This window comes from Urocampus carinirostris, chromosome 16 (genome assembly GCF_059441175.1).
Source record: "Urocampus carinirostris isolate Australia breed hairy pipefish chromosome 16, RoL_Ucar_1.0, whole genome shotgun sequence".
NCBI classification, from domain to species: domain Eukaryota; kingdom Metazoa; phylum Chordata; class Actinopteri; order Syngnathiformes; family Syngnathidae; genus Urocampus; species Urocampus carinirostris.
In genome coordinates this window covers 3681682-3697987 of record NC_142364.1, presented here as the reverse complement: position 1 = coordinate 3697987, position 16306 = coordinate 3681682, and the positions used below count along the sequence as shown (strand labels likewise).

Sequence of the window (16306 nt, the reverse complement as noted above, 5' to 3'; positions counted from 1 at the left end):
AATGTATAAAATCCTTCGCTACCAAAACTAACTGACCAAAACAATTTAACAAAACTGACTCACCAAAGTAACCAGTAAAACTAACATAACTAACAAATGTAACCAAAATCACAAAGCATACATAAGTGACTAACCAAACTAACTAACAAAATTATTAGAACTAACTGACTAATGATAACAATGACTAAACTAGCTAACAAAACTTGCTAACTAAACTACTCAGATTAACTAACAAAACTAACAAACAAAACTAATGAAAACATTAAATTAACTAAGCTAAAAAGATTGACCAACAAACTAACATAACTAATTAAAACAACAACAAAAAACTAACAAATTTAACTAAGATAGCTAACTAAGAAAAATAACTAATACAATAAATTGACCAAACCAACACAACTACTGTTGGTTCGGAAAGTTTATTAACAAAACTTGCTGATCGCTGAAAAGTACAAAAATAGCACATGTAAAGAAAGTCACGAACAAAACTAACATAAGTCAAGAAAATAACTAACTTACAAAACCAACACGCTAACAAAAAAAGTAACAAATGAAGCTAAAGAAAGTAACAGATAACTAACCAATTCACAAAACTGACTAGGTAACTAATGGAAAAAAAATAACAATTTACACAACAAATTAACCAAAGTACCCAGCAGTACTAACATACCTTATCGACAAAACAAAACTAATAAGATTAAGAAAACTAACCAACTAAACTAACATAACTAATGAAAACAATAAAATAACTAAGCTGAAAAGATTGACCAACAAACTAACATAACCAATTAAAACAACAACAAAAAACTAACAAATTTAACTAAGAAATCTAACATAACTAATACAACAAATTCACAAAACTAACACAACTACTGGTAGCTAGGAAAACCTATTATAGTAAAAAAAAACTAACAAATATTTGCTGATCAATGAAAAATACAAAAATAGCACATGTAAAGAAAGTCACGAACAAAACTAACATAAGTCAAGAAAATAACTAACTTACAAAACCAACAAGCTAACAAAAAAAGTAACAAATGAAGCTAAAGAAAGTAACAGATAACTAACCAATTCACAAAACTGACTAGGTAACTAATGGAAAAAAAATAACAATTTACACAACAAATTAACCAAAGTACCCAGCAGTACTAACATATCTTATCGACAAAACAAAACTAATAAGATTAAGAAAACTAACTAACTAAACTAACATAACTAATGAAAACAATAAAATAACTAAGCTGAAAAGATTGACCAACAAACAAACATAACTAATTAAAACAACAACAAAAAACTAACAAATTTAACTAAGAAATCTAACATAACTAATACAACAAATTCACAAAACTAACACAACTACTGGTAGCTAGGAAAACCTATTATAGTAAAAAAAAACTAACAAAACTTGCTGATCAATGAAAAATACAAAAATAGCACATGTAAAGAAAGTCACGAACAAAACTAACATAAGTCAAGAAAATAACTAACTTACAAAACCAACAAGCTAACAAAAAAAGTAACAAATGAAGCTAAAGAAAGTAACAGATAACTAACCAATTCACAAAACTGACTAGGTAACTAATGGAAAAAAAATAACAATTTACACAACAAATTAACCAAAGTACCCAGCAGTACTAACATATCTTATCGACAAAACAAAACTAATAAGATTAAGAAAACTAACTAACTAAACTAACATAACTAATGAAAACAATACAACAAATTGACAAAACTAACACAACTACTGGTAGCTAGGAAAACCTATTATAGTAAAAAAAAACTAACAAAACTTGCTGATCAATGAAAAATACAAAAATAGCACAAGAAAGGCTCTAACAAAACTCAAATAAGTCGAGAAAATAACTAACTTACAAAGCCAACAAGCTAACAAAAAAATTAACAAAGGAAACTCAGCAACTAACTAAGGAAAGTAACAGATAACCAACCAACTCACAAAACTGGGTAACTAATGAAAAAAAAAAACAATTTACACAACTAATTAACCAAAAGTACCCAACAAAACTATAATAACTAATGAAAACGTCTACAATAACAAAACCAAAGATTAACAAAAAAACTAACTCAACAAACAACAGCAAAACTAAAAATGACTATGAAATCTAACATAACTTATGGAATCAACAAAATAATAGAACTACCAAGACTAACTAGGAAAACATATGAAAGTAACAAAACGAACAAAACCTGCTAATGAATAGAAAATACAAAAATAGCAGTTTTAAAGAAAGTCACTAACAAAACTAACATAAGTCAAGAAAATAACTAACTTACAAAGCCAGCAAGCTAGCAAAAAAGTAACAATGAAGCTAAGCAACTAACTACATGTAAAGAAAGTCACTAACAAAACTAACATAAGTCAAGAAAATAACTAACATACAAAGCCAACAAGCTAACAAAAAGTAATAAATGAAGCTCAGCAACTAACTAAACAGAGTAACAGATAACTAACCAACTCAAAAAACTGACTGGGTAACTAATAAAAAAAAACTAACAAAATTAAACAATTTACACAACTAATTAACTAAAGTACCCAGCAGTATTAACATATCTAATCGACAAAACAAAACGAATAAGATTAAGAAAACTAACCAACAAAACTATAATAACTAATGAAAACGTCTAAAATAACAAAACCAAAGATTAACAAAAAAATTAACTCAACAATAATAAAAACAACAACAACAACAGCAAAACTAAAAATGACTAGGAAATCTAACATAACTTATGGAATCAACAAAATAATAGAACTACCAAGACTAACTAGGAAAACATATGAAAGTAACAAAACGAACAAAACCTGCTAATGAATAGAAAATACAAAAATAGCGGTTTTAAAGAAAGTCACTAACAAAACTAACATAAGTCAAGAAAATAACCAACTTACAAAGCCAACAAGCTAGCAAAAAAGTAACAATGAAGCTAAGCAACTAACTACACGTAAAGAAAGTCACTAACAAAACTAACATAAGTCAAGAAAACAACTAACATACAAAGCCAACAAGCTAACAAAAAGTAATAAATGAAGCTCAGCAACTAACTAAACAAAGTAACAGATAACCAACCAACTCAAAAAACTGACTGGGTAACTAATAAAAAAAACTAACAAAATTTAACAATTTACACAACTAATTAACTAAAGTACCCAGCAGTATTAACATATCTAATTGACAAAACAAAACGAATAAGATTAACTAACAAAACTAACCAACAAAACTATAATAACTAATGAAAACGTCTAAAATAACAAAACCAAAGATTAACAAAAAAATTAACTCAACAAATATAAAAACAACAACAACAACAACAACAAAACTAAAAATGACTAGGAAATATAACATAACTTATCGAAACAACAAAATTATAAAACGAATAAGACTAACTAAGAAAACATATGAAATTAACTAAACGACCAAAACGTGCTAATGAATAGAAAATACAAAAATACTAATTTTAAAGAAAGTCACTAACAAAACTAATATTAGTAATGAAAATGACTACAAAACGGATTTACCAAACCTATCAGTGTGTTTGTGTCAACTACTGAAACTATAGTCGGGGCTAAAATTTGTCGTGAACCAGAACTGGATCAGGACCCAAACGCGTGACGTATCTCACACAAGCCTTTATTTAGGGGAAATGGGGAGTCAGGCACGTTAGGCAGCAGTCTGGTATGAAATGATAAGAAGCCAGAGGCTGACCAGATTGATACCAATTGCCTGAGTAGATATCGGACGGATGGGGTCGATACCGGACAGGACGGGATAGACAGGATTGATAATGAAACAGGATATCGAAAATAAACAGGACAAACTAGACGGGAACGAAAACTGGAGAGAATAATAAACAGGACTAAAATAGACGAGAACGAACTGGAAAGCGATATTCTCATCTCATCTCATCTCATCAGCTGTACCGCTTATCCTCATTAGGGTCGCGGGGGGGGGCTGGAGCCCATCCAAGCCATTTCCGGGCAGTGGGCAGGGGACACCCTGAACTGGTTGCCAGCCAATCGCAGGGCACACGGGGACAGACAACTCACTCGCTCATTCACACCTAGGGACAATTTGGACCGGCCAATTCACCTGAAATGCATGTTTTTGGAATGTGGGAGGAAACCGGAGTGCCCGGAGGAAACCCACGCAAGCACGGGGAGAACATACAAACTCCGCACAGGAAGTCTGCAGCTGGATTTGAACCCACGGAGGAGGTTTCCATGACATGAACTGTGCCGCACAAGCGCCAACCACTGCGCCGCCGTGCTGCCCCCGAAAGCGATATTAAGCAGGACAAAAAATAAACAGGCACAATACCGGACAGGGAATACCAACAGGAAAACAGGACCGAGTCAAAACCCACGTCTCGCGGGACAGAGGTTCGTTGACGGACTGACCAAGTAAAAGAGAGCGTACTAAGCTTAAAAAGACAGAAAGCCAATCTGTTGATGAGCCGCAGATGGTGCCGCACGGGCGGGGCCAATTGGGCGCTATGGCAACCTTGACAAAATTTGTACCATCCATTTTCCAGTTAATGTACTTTTGGTGCAATATTGGTACTTGTTTCCCTGCAGGATAATATAAAAGCGCTCAGTCATCCTGACAGCCGTATTTTTATAGAGTGTGTGCCGTACCGGTTTTGGGTTTCTGGCCTTTTAAGATGTTGCCGATAGGACTTTTGTCTGGGAGCGGACTCGGGTTTCCCTGTTGCTAGCAATGATTTATTCCTGCGAGAGCGAAAGTGAGGCCTAAAAGCCTTTTGTGTCGCACATTTTCAAACCGCTCCCGTGAGAATTAGCCTGCGCTTCCGGTTACCGCGGGATGCCGACTCACGCTAGTAGCTAGTTTCGCTCCACGTCGAAATGAAAATTTCTTTTGGGGTGGAGAACGATGGCGGTGTCGGGAACGGAAAAAAACGGGTCCGTGGCTGGGACAGGAGAGCAAAAATTGTGGTCGGGATCAGGAACGAGTCGAAGAGGAGAGGAGAGTAAATGTGGTCAAGATCAAAAAACAGGTCGAAGCCGGGGAATAGACGGGAGCAAAAACAGGAGTGAGTCAGGGTCGAAAAGCTTGCCTAGAGCAAACTGAGGTTCGCAGGCGGACTGACAAAAGTGACGGATAGACGAGGGTTGAAGCGTATCGGTAATCATGACAGGAGGAGGAATTCGCCTAACTCTTGAATCTCATCTTCCAAAAGTAAGTTAAACTTGTGTGTTCCCGCAGCTCCTTCCCCGGTAAGCGTGGTGAGGAAAGGTCACGCCGGCAAGAGCAGCATCGCGATTTCCTGGGCAGAGCCGGACCGACCCAACGGCATCATCCTGGAATACGAAATCAAGTATTTTGAGAAGGTCAGGTCATTAAACGTATTTTTAAATTTCGCTTCCTGTCTTGGGAAAATAACCTTAACTTTTCCTAGCAAGCATATTTAAAAGTAAACTTCATTTCCGTTACCTGCCGAGCTGTTTTTATGACAAATGTATCTGTTTTTCCTAGGAAAGGAGCGTACATTTTGCTTTCCTTCTCGGTAAAAATGGTGTTAATGGGATTTTCACCTCAATTTCACTTCCTGTCTTTGGAAAATAACGTGTTTTCCCGCCTAGATTTTTTTAAAATACATTTACTTTCTCTAAAAATGTCATGATTACTGATGTGAATCACCTGTGCCCGCTCCTTTGGCGCCAACTGCCTCGGACTCTGATTGGCTCCCTGTCCCTATTTAAACCCACTCCTATCTGTCCCCATTTGTCAGTCCGTCTGCAAACCTCAGTTAACAGTAGGCAAGCCTTTTTCAACCCTGACTCCCACCTGTCCCGTTTTTTACTCCTGTCTGTCCCCCGGCTTCGACCTGTTTTTGATCCTCACCACGTCTACTCTCCCGTCCCGGCTTTCGACCGCTTTTTGTCCCCGACCACTTCTACTTTCCTTTCCTGGCTTTCGACTCGCTTCTGACCCTGACCACGTTTTTGCTTTCTGTCCCGGCTACTGACCCGTTTTTTCCGTTCCCGACAACGCGATCTACTTCCGCGTTCAGAGCGACCTGCTTCCCGCGTCCAGCGAACACCGCAATCGCAACAATCGTTTCCCCTTCTTCCAATAAAACTTGTGAGGAACGCAATGCAAGTGGGTCCTGTCTCCATTCTGGTCTTGACAGAAAAACAAGTTGTAACCAAGCTGTTTCAAATTAAATTCCCCTTTTTGGAGGTCAAAAAAACATACATTTTTTCTTCGTTTCTTGAAAAAATAAAAACGATTTTTCCCGAAGCTTTTCTAAGGTTAATTTCGCTTCTTTTTCCGCCAAGATGTTTTTATAGTAAATTTCAATTCTTTCTTAAAGGAAAATTATTACTTTTCCGGCAAAGCTGTGTCAGGAACAGAATAGAAACAGGACTCACTCGCGTAACGTTTACCACAAGTTTTATTGAAGGAACGGAGATGCGGTGTCAGGGACAGAAAAATGTTACGCAATTGGGTCCTGTTTCCGTTCTGGTCTTGACAATTATTACTTTTTAAAAAAAAATTGGTGATGGCTATATTTTAACAACTTCATATTTACAAACTATGCTAATGGGTTCATGTTGTTGAGTTAAATGATGGATACATGCTAAAAAGTGATGCTAACGGCTAAATGCTAACTACTTTATGCTAAAAAATTATGCTAATGGCCACATGCAAACGAATCAGCAAAATGAATGGGCTCAATGCATTCCGGGTGGGCCAATTCAAAAGGAATGGCTCATTCCTTTCGAACATGTACATTTTAATTTTTTTTAATGTGTAATAACAGTGTTATTACTATGTTATTACCATGAATGTGTTTTTTTTTTTAGACTTCCTTGCTGGGCTCAAGTTGTTTTGAGGGTAATGTTTTGCTCCCGTTCTTAAAAACATAATAATATTTTTCCCACCAAAGACGAATTTTGCTTAATATTGTCTCCTTTTCCAACCAAGCTGTTTTTAAGGTCAATTTGTCTTCCTTTCTCAGGAAATCGCATTGACTGTTCCCGCCAATCTGTTTTTAAGGGGGACATTGTTAAACAGAGCAATTTAATGCTTCGGCTCAGTTCAGTGATTTCCGTCTCATCCTTTCATCCTTGTAAGCATTCTTTTCTTGGAAGGTCATTATAAAGGTACACCCAAGAAGGGAGGCCGGGGAGGGGGCGGTGATAAAGCAAGCTTTGTGGTTAGCGGTTAGCTAATGGTTTCTGGCTAATGGAGTGAGCGTTCAGCCTTGTTTAAACCTGATTCGGTTACACTTGGGAAACCGATCCTCTAGAACACAGGTGTCAAACAGGCGGCCCGCGGGCCTGATTTGGAGACAACACTCAGAGAAGCACAAGAGAAAAACAAGCTGCAGGTTGAAATATGTCCACTTGATGTTGCCAAAGCCAGGTGCCTCGAACAAAGACACTGTACTTGTATTTATTTTTCTCTCTCTTTCTCTCTGTCTCTCTCTCTCTCTGTCTCTCTCTCTCTCTCTCTCTCTTCCACTCTGTCTCTGTCTCTTTCACTCTCTGTGTCTCTCCTTTTCTCTTCCTTTGTTGCTCTTTGTCTCTCTCTCTCTCTCTCTCTCTGTGTCTTTTAACCTCTTTTGCTTTAACTTCCTTTTTTCTTTCTTCCCTCTTTCTCTCTTCATACCTTTCGTGCTTTCTTTTCTCTTTTCTCTCCTTCTGTCTTTCTATTTCTCTTCGGATTTCTTTCTTCCTCTCCCTTTCTTTCCCCCTCTCTCACGACTTTTTATCTCTTTTGTTTCTCACGGTCTCTCCCTCTCTCTCTTTTTCTTTCTTTGTCCTGCCCTCTCTCCTTTTCCCTCCCTCTTTCTCTTATTTCTTTATCTCTCTTTTTCTTTCTCTTTAATCTACTCGTCGGGCCCCCGGCAGAATGTTAGTTCTATCGTGGCCCCTGAGTTAAAATGACTTTGACACCCCTGCTCTAGAAAAACCTCAAACTTTAAAAGGCAGGGTTTGTGCGGGTACTTGAAATCCTTGAAAACTCAATATTAAAATTCAAGGATTTTCAAGGAAGTGCTTGAATTTTGGGTGAAATGCTTGAAAATGTTTGAAAATGTTGCCATGTTTCTCAACAATTCTGCTTAGAAATGAGGCTGTTACTGCTGTCTGGTGGCTTTACTTTGACATTGCATTTCTTCTTTCCTTGTGACTAACAGCACCTGGCATGAGTTTGTATGGCATTGTCCTATGACATCGGGTGGCGCTCAATAGGATAGGTGCATGCTACACCTAATGGTCCGTCCGTCCATCTGTCCATACGTCCATCTGTCCATCCATCCATCCATTCGTCTATCCATCCATCCACCCATTAGCTGCACTGCTTATCCTCACCAGGGTCTCGGGAGCTCTAGTAGATAGGTCATAGATCCAATTTAGATGTCTCTATGACATACAATTTGGGCCAAATCTGGGTTAGTACATCGTTGACCCAATTTGGACATTTTTTGGACGTTGGCTTTTGGACTTGATATAGTTTGGTATATTTTAGACATGATTAGGACATTTTTTGGACCTCAGATTCGGACTAAATCTTGTTTAGTGTCAGGACCAGAACGGAAACAGGAACCAATTGCGTAACGTTTACCACAAGTTTTATTGAAGGAATGAGAAAGTGTTGCGCCCACGATCCAGTAATTGCTGGATGTGGGAAGTAGGTCGCTCTGAACACGGATGTGGATCTTCCGTGGCGAGCGATGGCGGTGTTGGGAAAGGAAAAACGGGTCAGTAGCCGGAACGGGAGAGCAAAAACGTGGTTGGGGTGGGAAGCGAGTCGTAATACAGGAAAGGAGGGTAGACGTGGTCGGGGACAAAAAGAGGTCAAGCCGGGACGGGAGAGTAGATGTGGTCAGGATAAAAAACGGGTCGAAGCCGGGGGACAGACGGGAGCAGAAAACAGGCGGGAGTCAGGGTCAAAAAAGGCTTGCCTGATGTTAACTGAGGTTCGCAGACGGACTGACAAAAGGGGACAGGTGGGAGTCAGGGTCAAAAAAGGCTTGCCTAGTGTTAACTGAGGTTTGCAGATGGACTGACAAAGGGGACGAAAAGGAATGGGTTTAAATAGAGAGCCAATCAGAGTCCGAGGCAGTTGGCGCCAAAGGAGCGGGCACAGGTGATTCACATCGGTAATCATGACAATTAATGCAATTATTACTTATCAATTACGGACTTTTATTATGAGCCATGCAAAAAAAAATTAAAGGTAGCATTTACCAGTGGGAGAGAGTAATGGGTCGTAAGCCGGGACAGGAGAGCAGACATGGTCGGGATCAAAACAGGTCGTAGCCGGAGACAAACAGGGAGAACAGGAACGGGCAGGTGGAAAAATGGGTGCAAAAATGGGAAAGGCATGAGTCAGGGTCAAAAAAAGGCTTGCCATGTATCAACAGAGGTTCGCAGACGGACTGACAACAGGAGAGTGACAGGACAAAAAGTGCTCGAAATTGTCCATGAGAGAGGTTTACGAACCCTATAAAAGAAAAGTAATTTTACTCCTTCCTCCCCCTACAGGAGCAGGACTCCAGCTACACCATCATCAAATCCAAGGAGACGGAGATGCTGGTGCAAAGCCTCAAACCTTCTTCGCTCTACGTCTTCCAGGTCAGGAAATCTATAACGTTATCGACGAATGATAATGAGGTGGCGGCCGAAAGAAACACACCGGTACTTGTGCAGATTGATCTTTTTTTAAACGGTATATAAGTCAAACTCGGAAATAATATGGCGCTACGTCCTCGAGTGAGCCGAGGATTTTTGCGCTTAGTCGGCAATTCACCACGGAATTCAATAACAGGAGCTGACGGTGGACAATTGGTTCCAGGAGACCCGTCAATTTGTTTGCGTTTTATTTTCCCGGGATGAATTATAGAACAATAAATAATACCTTTGAAGGGTTCTGTCAGGACCAGAACGGAGACAGGACCCACTTGCGTGTGTTTCTCTTAGTTTTATTGGGAAGAAGGTAAAGGATAGTACACACGATCCGTAGATCGCTGGTGGTGGGTAGCAGGTTGCTCTGAACACGGGAGTAGTACTTCCGTGGCGAGCGATGGCGGTGTCGAGAGCGGAAAAAAACAGGTCAGTAGCCAGGACAGGAGAGCCAACCGGAGTGGGTTTAATTAGGGATAGGGAGCCAATCAGAGTCCGAGACAGTTGGCACCAAAGAAGGGAACGGAAAAAACAGATCAGTAGCCAGGATAGGAGAGCCAAAAAGGTGGTCGTGGTCGGAAACGAGTAGAAAGCCAGGAGAGTAGAGTAGATGTGGTCAGGATCAAAAAACGGGTCGAAGCCGGGGAACAGACGGGAGCAAAAACAGGTGGGAGTCAGGGTCAAAAAAGCTTGCCTAGAGTAAACTGAGGTTGGCAGACGGACTGACAACCGGAGTTGGTTTAATTAGGGATAGGGAGCCAATCAGAGTCCGAGACAGTTGGCACCAAAGAAGGGAACGAAAAAAACTGGTCAGTAGCCAGGATAGGAGAGCCAAAAACGTGGTCATGGTCGGAAAAACAAAAACAGGTGGGAGTCGGGGTCGAAAAGGCTTGCCTAGTATTCATTGAGGTTCACAGACGGACTGACAACCGGGGACAGAAAGGAGTGGGTTTAAAAAGGGACAGGGAGCCAATCAGAGTCCGAGGTGGTTGGCGCCAAAGAAGCAGGCACAGGTGCATCACATCGGTAATCATGAACTGAAAAAACGGGTCAGTAGCTGGGACAGGAGAGCATTAACATGGTCAGGACAGCAACGAGTCAAAAGCCAGGAGAGGAGAATAGACGTGGTCAAGATTTAAAAAAAAACGGGTCGAAGCCGGGAAACAGACGGGAGCCAAAACAGGAGTGAGTCGGGGTCGAAAAGGCTTGCCTAGTATTCATTGAAGTTTGCAGACGGACTGACAAGCGGTGACAGAAAGGAGTGGGTTTAAATAGGGACAGGGAGCCAATCAGAGTCAAATCAATAATCATGACAAGATATGTATTTTGACAGTTTTGCGCGCTTGTTTAGGGTGGTGATGGCCCTGGGGAAAATACCGTCTCCGAGCCCTTTTGTCCTTGTTTCAGTCGGACAAAAGAAGACAGTAAAGATGCTATAGGACGATTGAAATTGTTGCTGCAGTTTTTACTTCTCTCCCACGCTAAAAGATGAAATATCGCTTGTTTTTGTTCTGCATTTTTCAGGTCCGCGCCAGAACGTCTGCAGGCTACGGCGCTTTCAGCCGCCGTTTTGAGTTCCAGACTAGCCCATACTGTGAGTTGAACGAGGGAGGGGGAGCGCTAGCGAGTGCCAACGGGCACAAACAGAAAAAAACAAATCTGCACAGTATCTGTATCACTTCCCGAGTGTATTTTGTTTTTTATGCGTCTCCATTGGCAGTAACGGCGAGCAGCGAAGGAGCCCAGATTTCCATGGTGGCGGTTGCCGTCACGTTGGCGCTCGTCTTAATGGCGGCCGTGGCTGCGTTCCTACTTAGCGGACGGTAAGGGACAAAAAAATCAAATATTTCACTTTACTGACACACCATCGTGGAAAAGTATTTCCCCCCTTCCTGATTGGAGTGTTTTTTTTTACATCTTTATCACTCACAAAGGTTTGGGATCATCAGATGAGGACGGAAAAAACAGGTCGATAGCCGGGACAGGAGAGCAAAAACGTAGTCGGGATCAAAAGCGGGTCAAAAAGCAAAAACGTAGTCGGGATCAAAAGCGGGTCAAAAACCGGGACGGGAGAGCAAACGTGGTCAGGGTCGAAAAACAGGTAGATCAGGAACAGACGGGTGGAAAAACGGGAAAAACTAGATAGATAGATAGATGTCTAGATAGATCTATTGATAGAAAGAGGAAGGGCAGCGCCTTAGATCCAGTGCTCGCTGGTCGCGGGAAGTAAGTCGCTCACACAATCGGATTTTGATCCGAATACGGAAGTGGAACTTCCATAGTGGGAGATGGCGGTGTCAGGGACGGCAAAACAGGTCGATCGCCGGGACAGGAGAGCAAAAACGTGGTCTGGATCAAAAGCGGGTTGTAAGCCGGGACGGGAGAGTAAACGTGGTCAGGGTCAAAAAACAGGTCGTAGCCGGAGACAAACGTAGATCAGGAACGGACGGGTGGAAAAACAGGTGCAAAAAAATCCATTTTTATGTCTCACAGTGTTGTTATGACTTGAACGGAATCAGGACCCAATTGCGTAACGTTAACCGCAAGTTTATTGAAAGAAAGAGGAAGGGCAGCGCCTGAGATCCAGTGCTCGCTGGTCGCGGGAAGTAAGTCGCTCACACAATCAGATCTTGATCCGAATACGGAAGTGGAACTTCCATAGTGGGAGATGGCGGTGTCAGGGACGGAAAAACAGGTCGATAGCCGGGACAGGAGAGCAAAAACGTAGTCGGGTATTAAAAACCGGTTGTAAGCCGGGACGGGAGAGTAAACGTGGTCAGGGTCAAAAAACAGGTCGTAGCCGGAGACAAACAGGTAGATCAGGAATGGACGGGTGGAAAAAAAATCAATTTTAATATCACACAGTTGTCAAGACCAGAACGGAATCAGGACCCAATTGCGTAACGTTAACTGCAAGTTTATTGAAAGAAAGAGGAAGGGCAGCGCCTGAGATCCAGTGCTTGCTGGACCCGCGTTGAAGCAAGTCGCTCTCGGATTCAGACTGTGATCCGAACACGGAAGTGGATCTTCTGTTGTGGGCGATAGCGGTGTCAGGGACGGAAAAACAGGTCGATAGCCGGGACTGGGCGAGCAAGGCTTGGTCGGGGTTGGAAGCTAGTCGTAAGCCAGAACGGGAGAGTCGAGGTAGTCGGGGGACAAAAAGAGATCGTAAGCCGGGACAGGAGAACAGACGTGGTCAGGAGCAAAAACGGATCTTAGACGGAGACCGATGGGAGCAAAAACGGGACAGGTGGGAGTCAGGGTTGAAAAAGGCTTGCCTGGTATTTACTGAGGTTCGTTGACGGACTGACAAAGGAAGAGTGAGAGCACTGAGCTTGAATAGACGGAAAGCCAATTGGTCAACGGGCCGCAGCTGGCGCCACACGGGCGGGGCCAATTGGGCGCCCTGGCAACCGTGACAGATAAATGATTTCTTATGTAATATGATTACATTTTTTGTTATTATTTTTAATATTATATAAAATATTTTCAATATTAAATATTAGAATATTCCTTTTTATTTGTTTTTACCTATTTATATTTTATGCCAGTATTATTTAATAATATTATAAAAAAAATGTATTTATATAAATATTTTTACACACTGTTCAAGAGATGGGAAACAAAATTGAAAAGAGAATAATCAGAGTTGAATTTGGGCCACAAACCCCCTCCCCCATCCGTAGTCGGCCCCCAGGCTGCCCAGCCCCCATTCGAAGCGTCCAGACTGATAACTTGCATCCGCTGTCATGGAAGCGTGCACAAGCGGACACAAACGTCCTAAATACAGGAAGTCCGAACGCCGTGAGGGTCCGGGTTTGAATCCCTTGACTCAACATATATATATATATATATATATATATATATATATATATGTATATATGTATATATGTATATATGTATATATGTATGTATATATGTATACATATATGTATATATATATATATATATATGTATATATGTATATATGTATATATATATATGTATATATGTATATATATATATATATATATATATATATATATATATAATATTTTATTGTATTATATATAATGTTATATAGGTTATCCTGAAACTTACTCATGATACAGAATGTCAATAGTATGATTTTGCTAGTACTTACCGTATTTTCCGCACTATAAGGCGCACCTAAAAGCCTTTATTTTTTTCAAAAGCTGACCATGCGCCTTATAATACAGTGCGCCTTATATATGGATCAATATTTAGTCGCAAAGTCTTGCAACTAACTTGCAGCCGCCGACTAGATTTTCCCCCGAACGCCAAGTAGTCCGCGGTGTATGCTGGGATTTATTTACCAGCGTTTCATTGGCTAACCAATGTGTCAATCATCATTTGAATCAATCACTATTGGCTTAAGTTATTCGGAGGTAAAGGGGGCGGATCCTTTTTATCATTTACAGGCTGGCATAGGCTTAAGCGGCAAAACAAAGCCTGCAATTGGCCGAAAAAGATGAATGTGAATAGCATTTTGGGTTGACGGCATAGAAAAAGCATTTTTTACTCTTCTGTATTTGTAAATATTTTATCCTCCTGGATTTACTACACTCACGGATACAAGAGTACCATGGTTGCACATTATTATTGAACACAACGACTTCGGTGAGCTACTCCGGCTATATATTTTCCCTGTATCTTGTTTCAGACTGAACTCGTTGTTTCTGTGATAAGCGGTGCAGATAATGGATGGAATGGAGTGTCTATTTTTAAATTCAACTCAATTCCAAGTGTTTATTGTCATATGCACAGTAAAGTTGCGAGTGAAAAAGAAAATAGAAACTAATGAATGGTTGGCATTTCTTGAATCCCAAGACTTTAACCTTCCGAATGATATTTGGAACGATGCATTTGAGTGACATCGTACGGACACCGCATTTGCTTCTTTGCAAGCTTTGGGAATGTTAAGGGGGTAATCAGTTGGACTGAACCATCTGACTGTTTTGTCCACGTTCCCATTGTAGCGCCTTATAATCCGGTGCGCCTTATGTATGGAAAATATAGGACCAAAAACTATTTTTTCGGGGTGCGCCCTATAACCCGGTGCGCCTTATAGTGCGGAAAATACGGTACATTTCAATCTAAGGGAAAACATAATTTGTTTTTGGAATGGAAAAATTGAATAGAAAAATGTATATATTTATTGTTTTATTTTTTCATCAGGAGGTGCGGCTACAGTAAAGCAAAACAAGACCCCGAAGAGGAAAAAATGCACTTTCATAACGGTCACTGTGAGTATCTCTTTTTTTAATGAGAGGGGATTTTTGTGGATTTTTCCGGGTTCAATCGGGGGCCGAGTGTAACCCCGGGGGTGGACCGTGTTGGCATCGCGGCCCCCCAAAAAGCGCCACCATTATTTATTGGTCTTGACAGCTTGATATATTTGGCAAGAGTTGGGCATTGTATCCCGCTCCCCATCTGTTGCAATTAGGGCTGACAAAAAAAGAAAGAGAGAAAGAAAAAGGCAGACGCCGTGCGGACCCCCGGGGGCCAAGACTTGCCATAAATATTTGTGAAGAACAAAATAAGAAATGTTTTTACATATCACTTCTCATTTACATATATGTTTCAACTATGATTTTGCTCAGTGCTCTCACTCTTCCTTTGTCAATCCGTCAACGAACCTCTGCCCCGCAAGACGTGGGTTTTGACTCGGCCCCGTTTCCTGTTGGTATTTCCTGTCCGGTATTGTTCCCGTTTATTTTGTCACTTTAATATCGGTTTCCAGTTTCGTTCCCGTCTAGTTCGTCCTGTTTAATTTCAATATCCTGTTTTGATATCAGTCCTGTCTGTCCCATTGTTTAATATCGGTACCCAGTTTCGTTCCCTTCTAGTTTTTCCCGTTTCATTTCGATATCCTGTTTCGATATCAATCCTTTCTGTCCTGTTGTTTAATATAGGTTTCCAGTTTTGTTCCCGTCTAGTTTGTCCTGTTTAATTTCGATATCCCGTTTTGATATCAATCCTATCTGTCCCGTTTTTTAATATCTGTTTCCAGTTTTGTCTCCTTCTAGTTTGTCCTGTTTAATTTTGATACCAATCCTGTCTGTCCTGTTGTATAATATTGGTTCCCGTCTAGTTTGTCCTGTTTAATTTTGATATCCTGTTTCGAGATCAATCCTGTCTGTCCCGTGGTTTAATATCAGTACCCAGTTTCCTTCACGTCTAGTTTATCCTGTTTAATTTTGATATCCTGATTTTATATCAATCCTGTCTTTCCCGTTGTTTAATATCGGTTCCCAGTTTGGTTCCCGTCTAGTTTGGTCTGTTTATTTTCATATCCTGTTTTGATATCAATCCTGTCTGTCCCGTTGTTTAATATCGGTTTCCAGTTTTGTTCCTGTCTAGTTTGTCCTGTTTAATTTCGATATGCTGTTTTGTTATCACTCCTGTCTGTCCTGTTGTTTAATATCAGTTCCCAGTTTCCTTCCGTCTAGTTTGTGCTGTTTATTTTCGATATCCTGTTCTGATATCAACCCTGTCTGTCCTGTTGTTTAATATCGGTTCCCGGTTTTGTTCCCGTCTAGTTTGTCCTGTTTATTTTCGATATCCTGTTTTGATGTTAATCCTGTCCCGTCCTGTCTGGTATTGACCCCATCTGTCCGATATCTGCTCAGGCAATTG

The 16306-nt window shown here is 40.6% G+C and overlaps 1 protein-coding gene across 1 annotated transcript in view; it reads left to right on the top strand.

Moving 5' to 3' along the window:
- The window catches only part of unm_sa34860 (un-named sa34860), a 76267-nt gene that overhangs the window by 46304 nt on the left and 13657 nt on the right, over positions 1-16306 (top strand). Inside the window, exons 6-10 of the mRNA XM_088319903.1 lie at positions 5238-5362; positions 9530-9619; positions 11192-11261; positions 11388-11490; positions 14846-14913. Of these exons, the coding sequence (XP_088176029.1) occupies positions 5238-5362; positions 9530-9619; positions 11192-11261; positions 11388-11490; positions 14846-14913 (456 nt within the window). The remainder of the gene's footprint in view (positions 1-5237; positions 5363-9529; positions 9620-11191; positions 11262-11387; positions 11491-14845; positions 14914-16306) is intronic.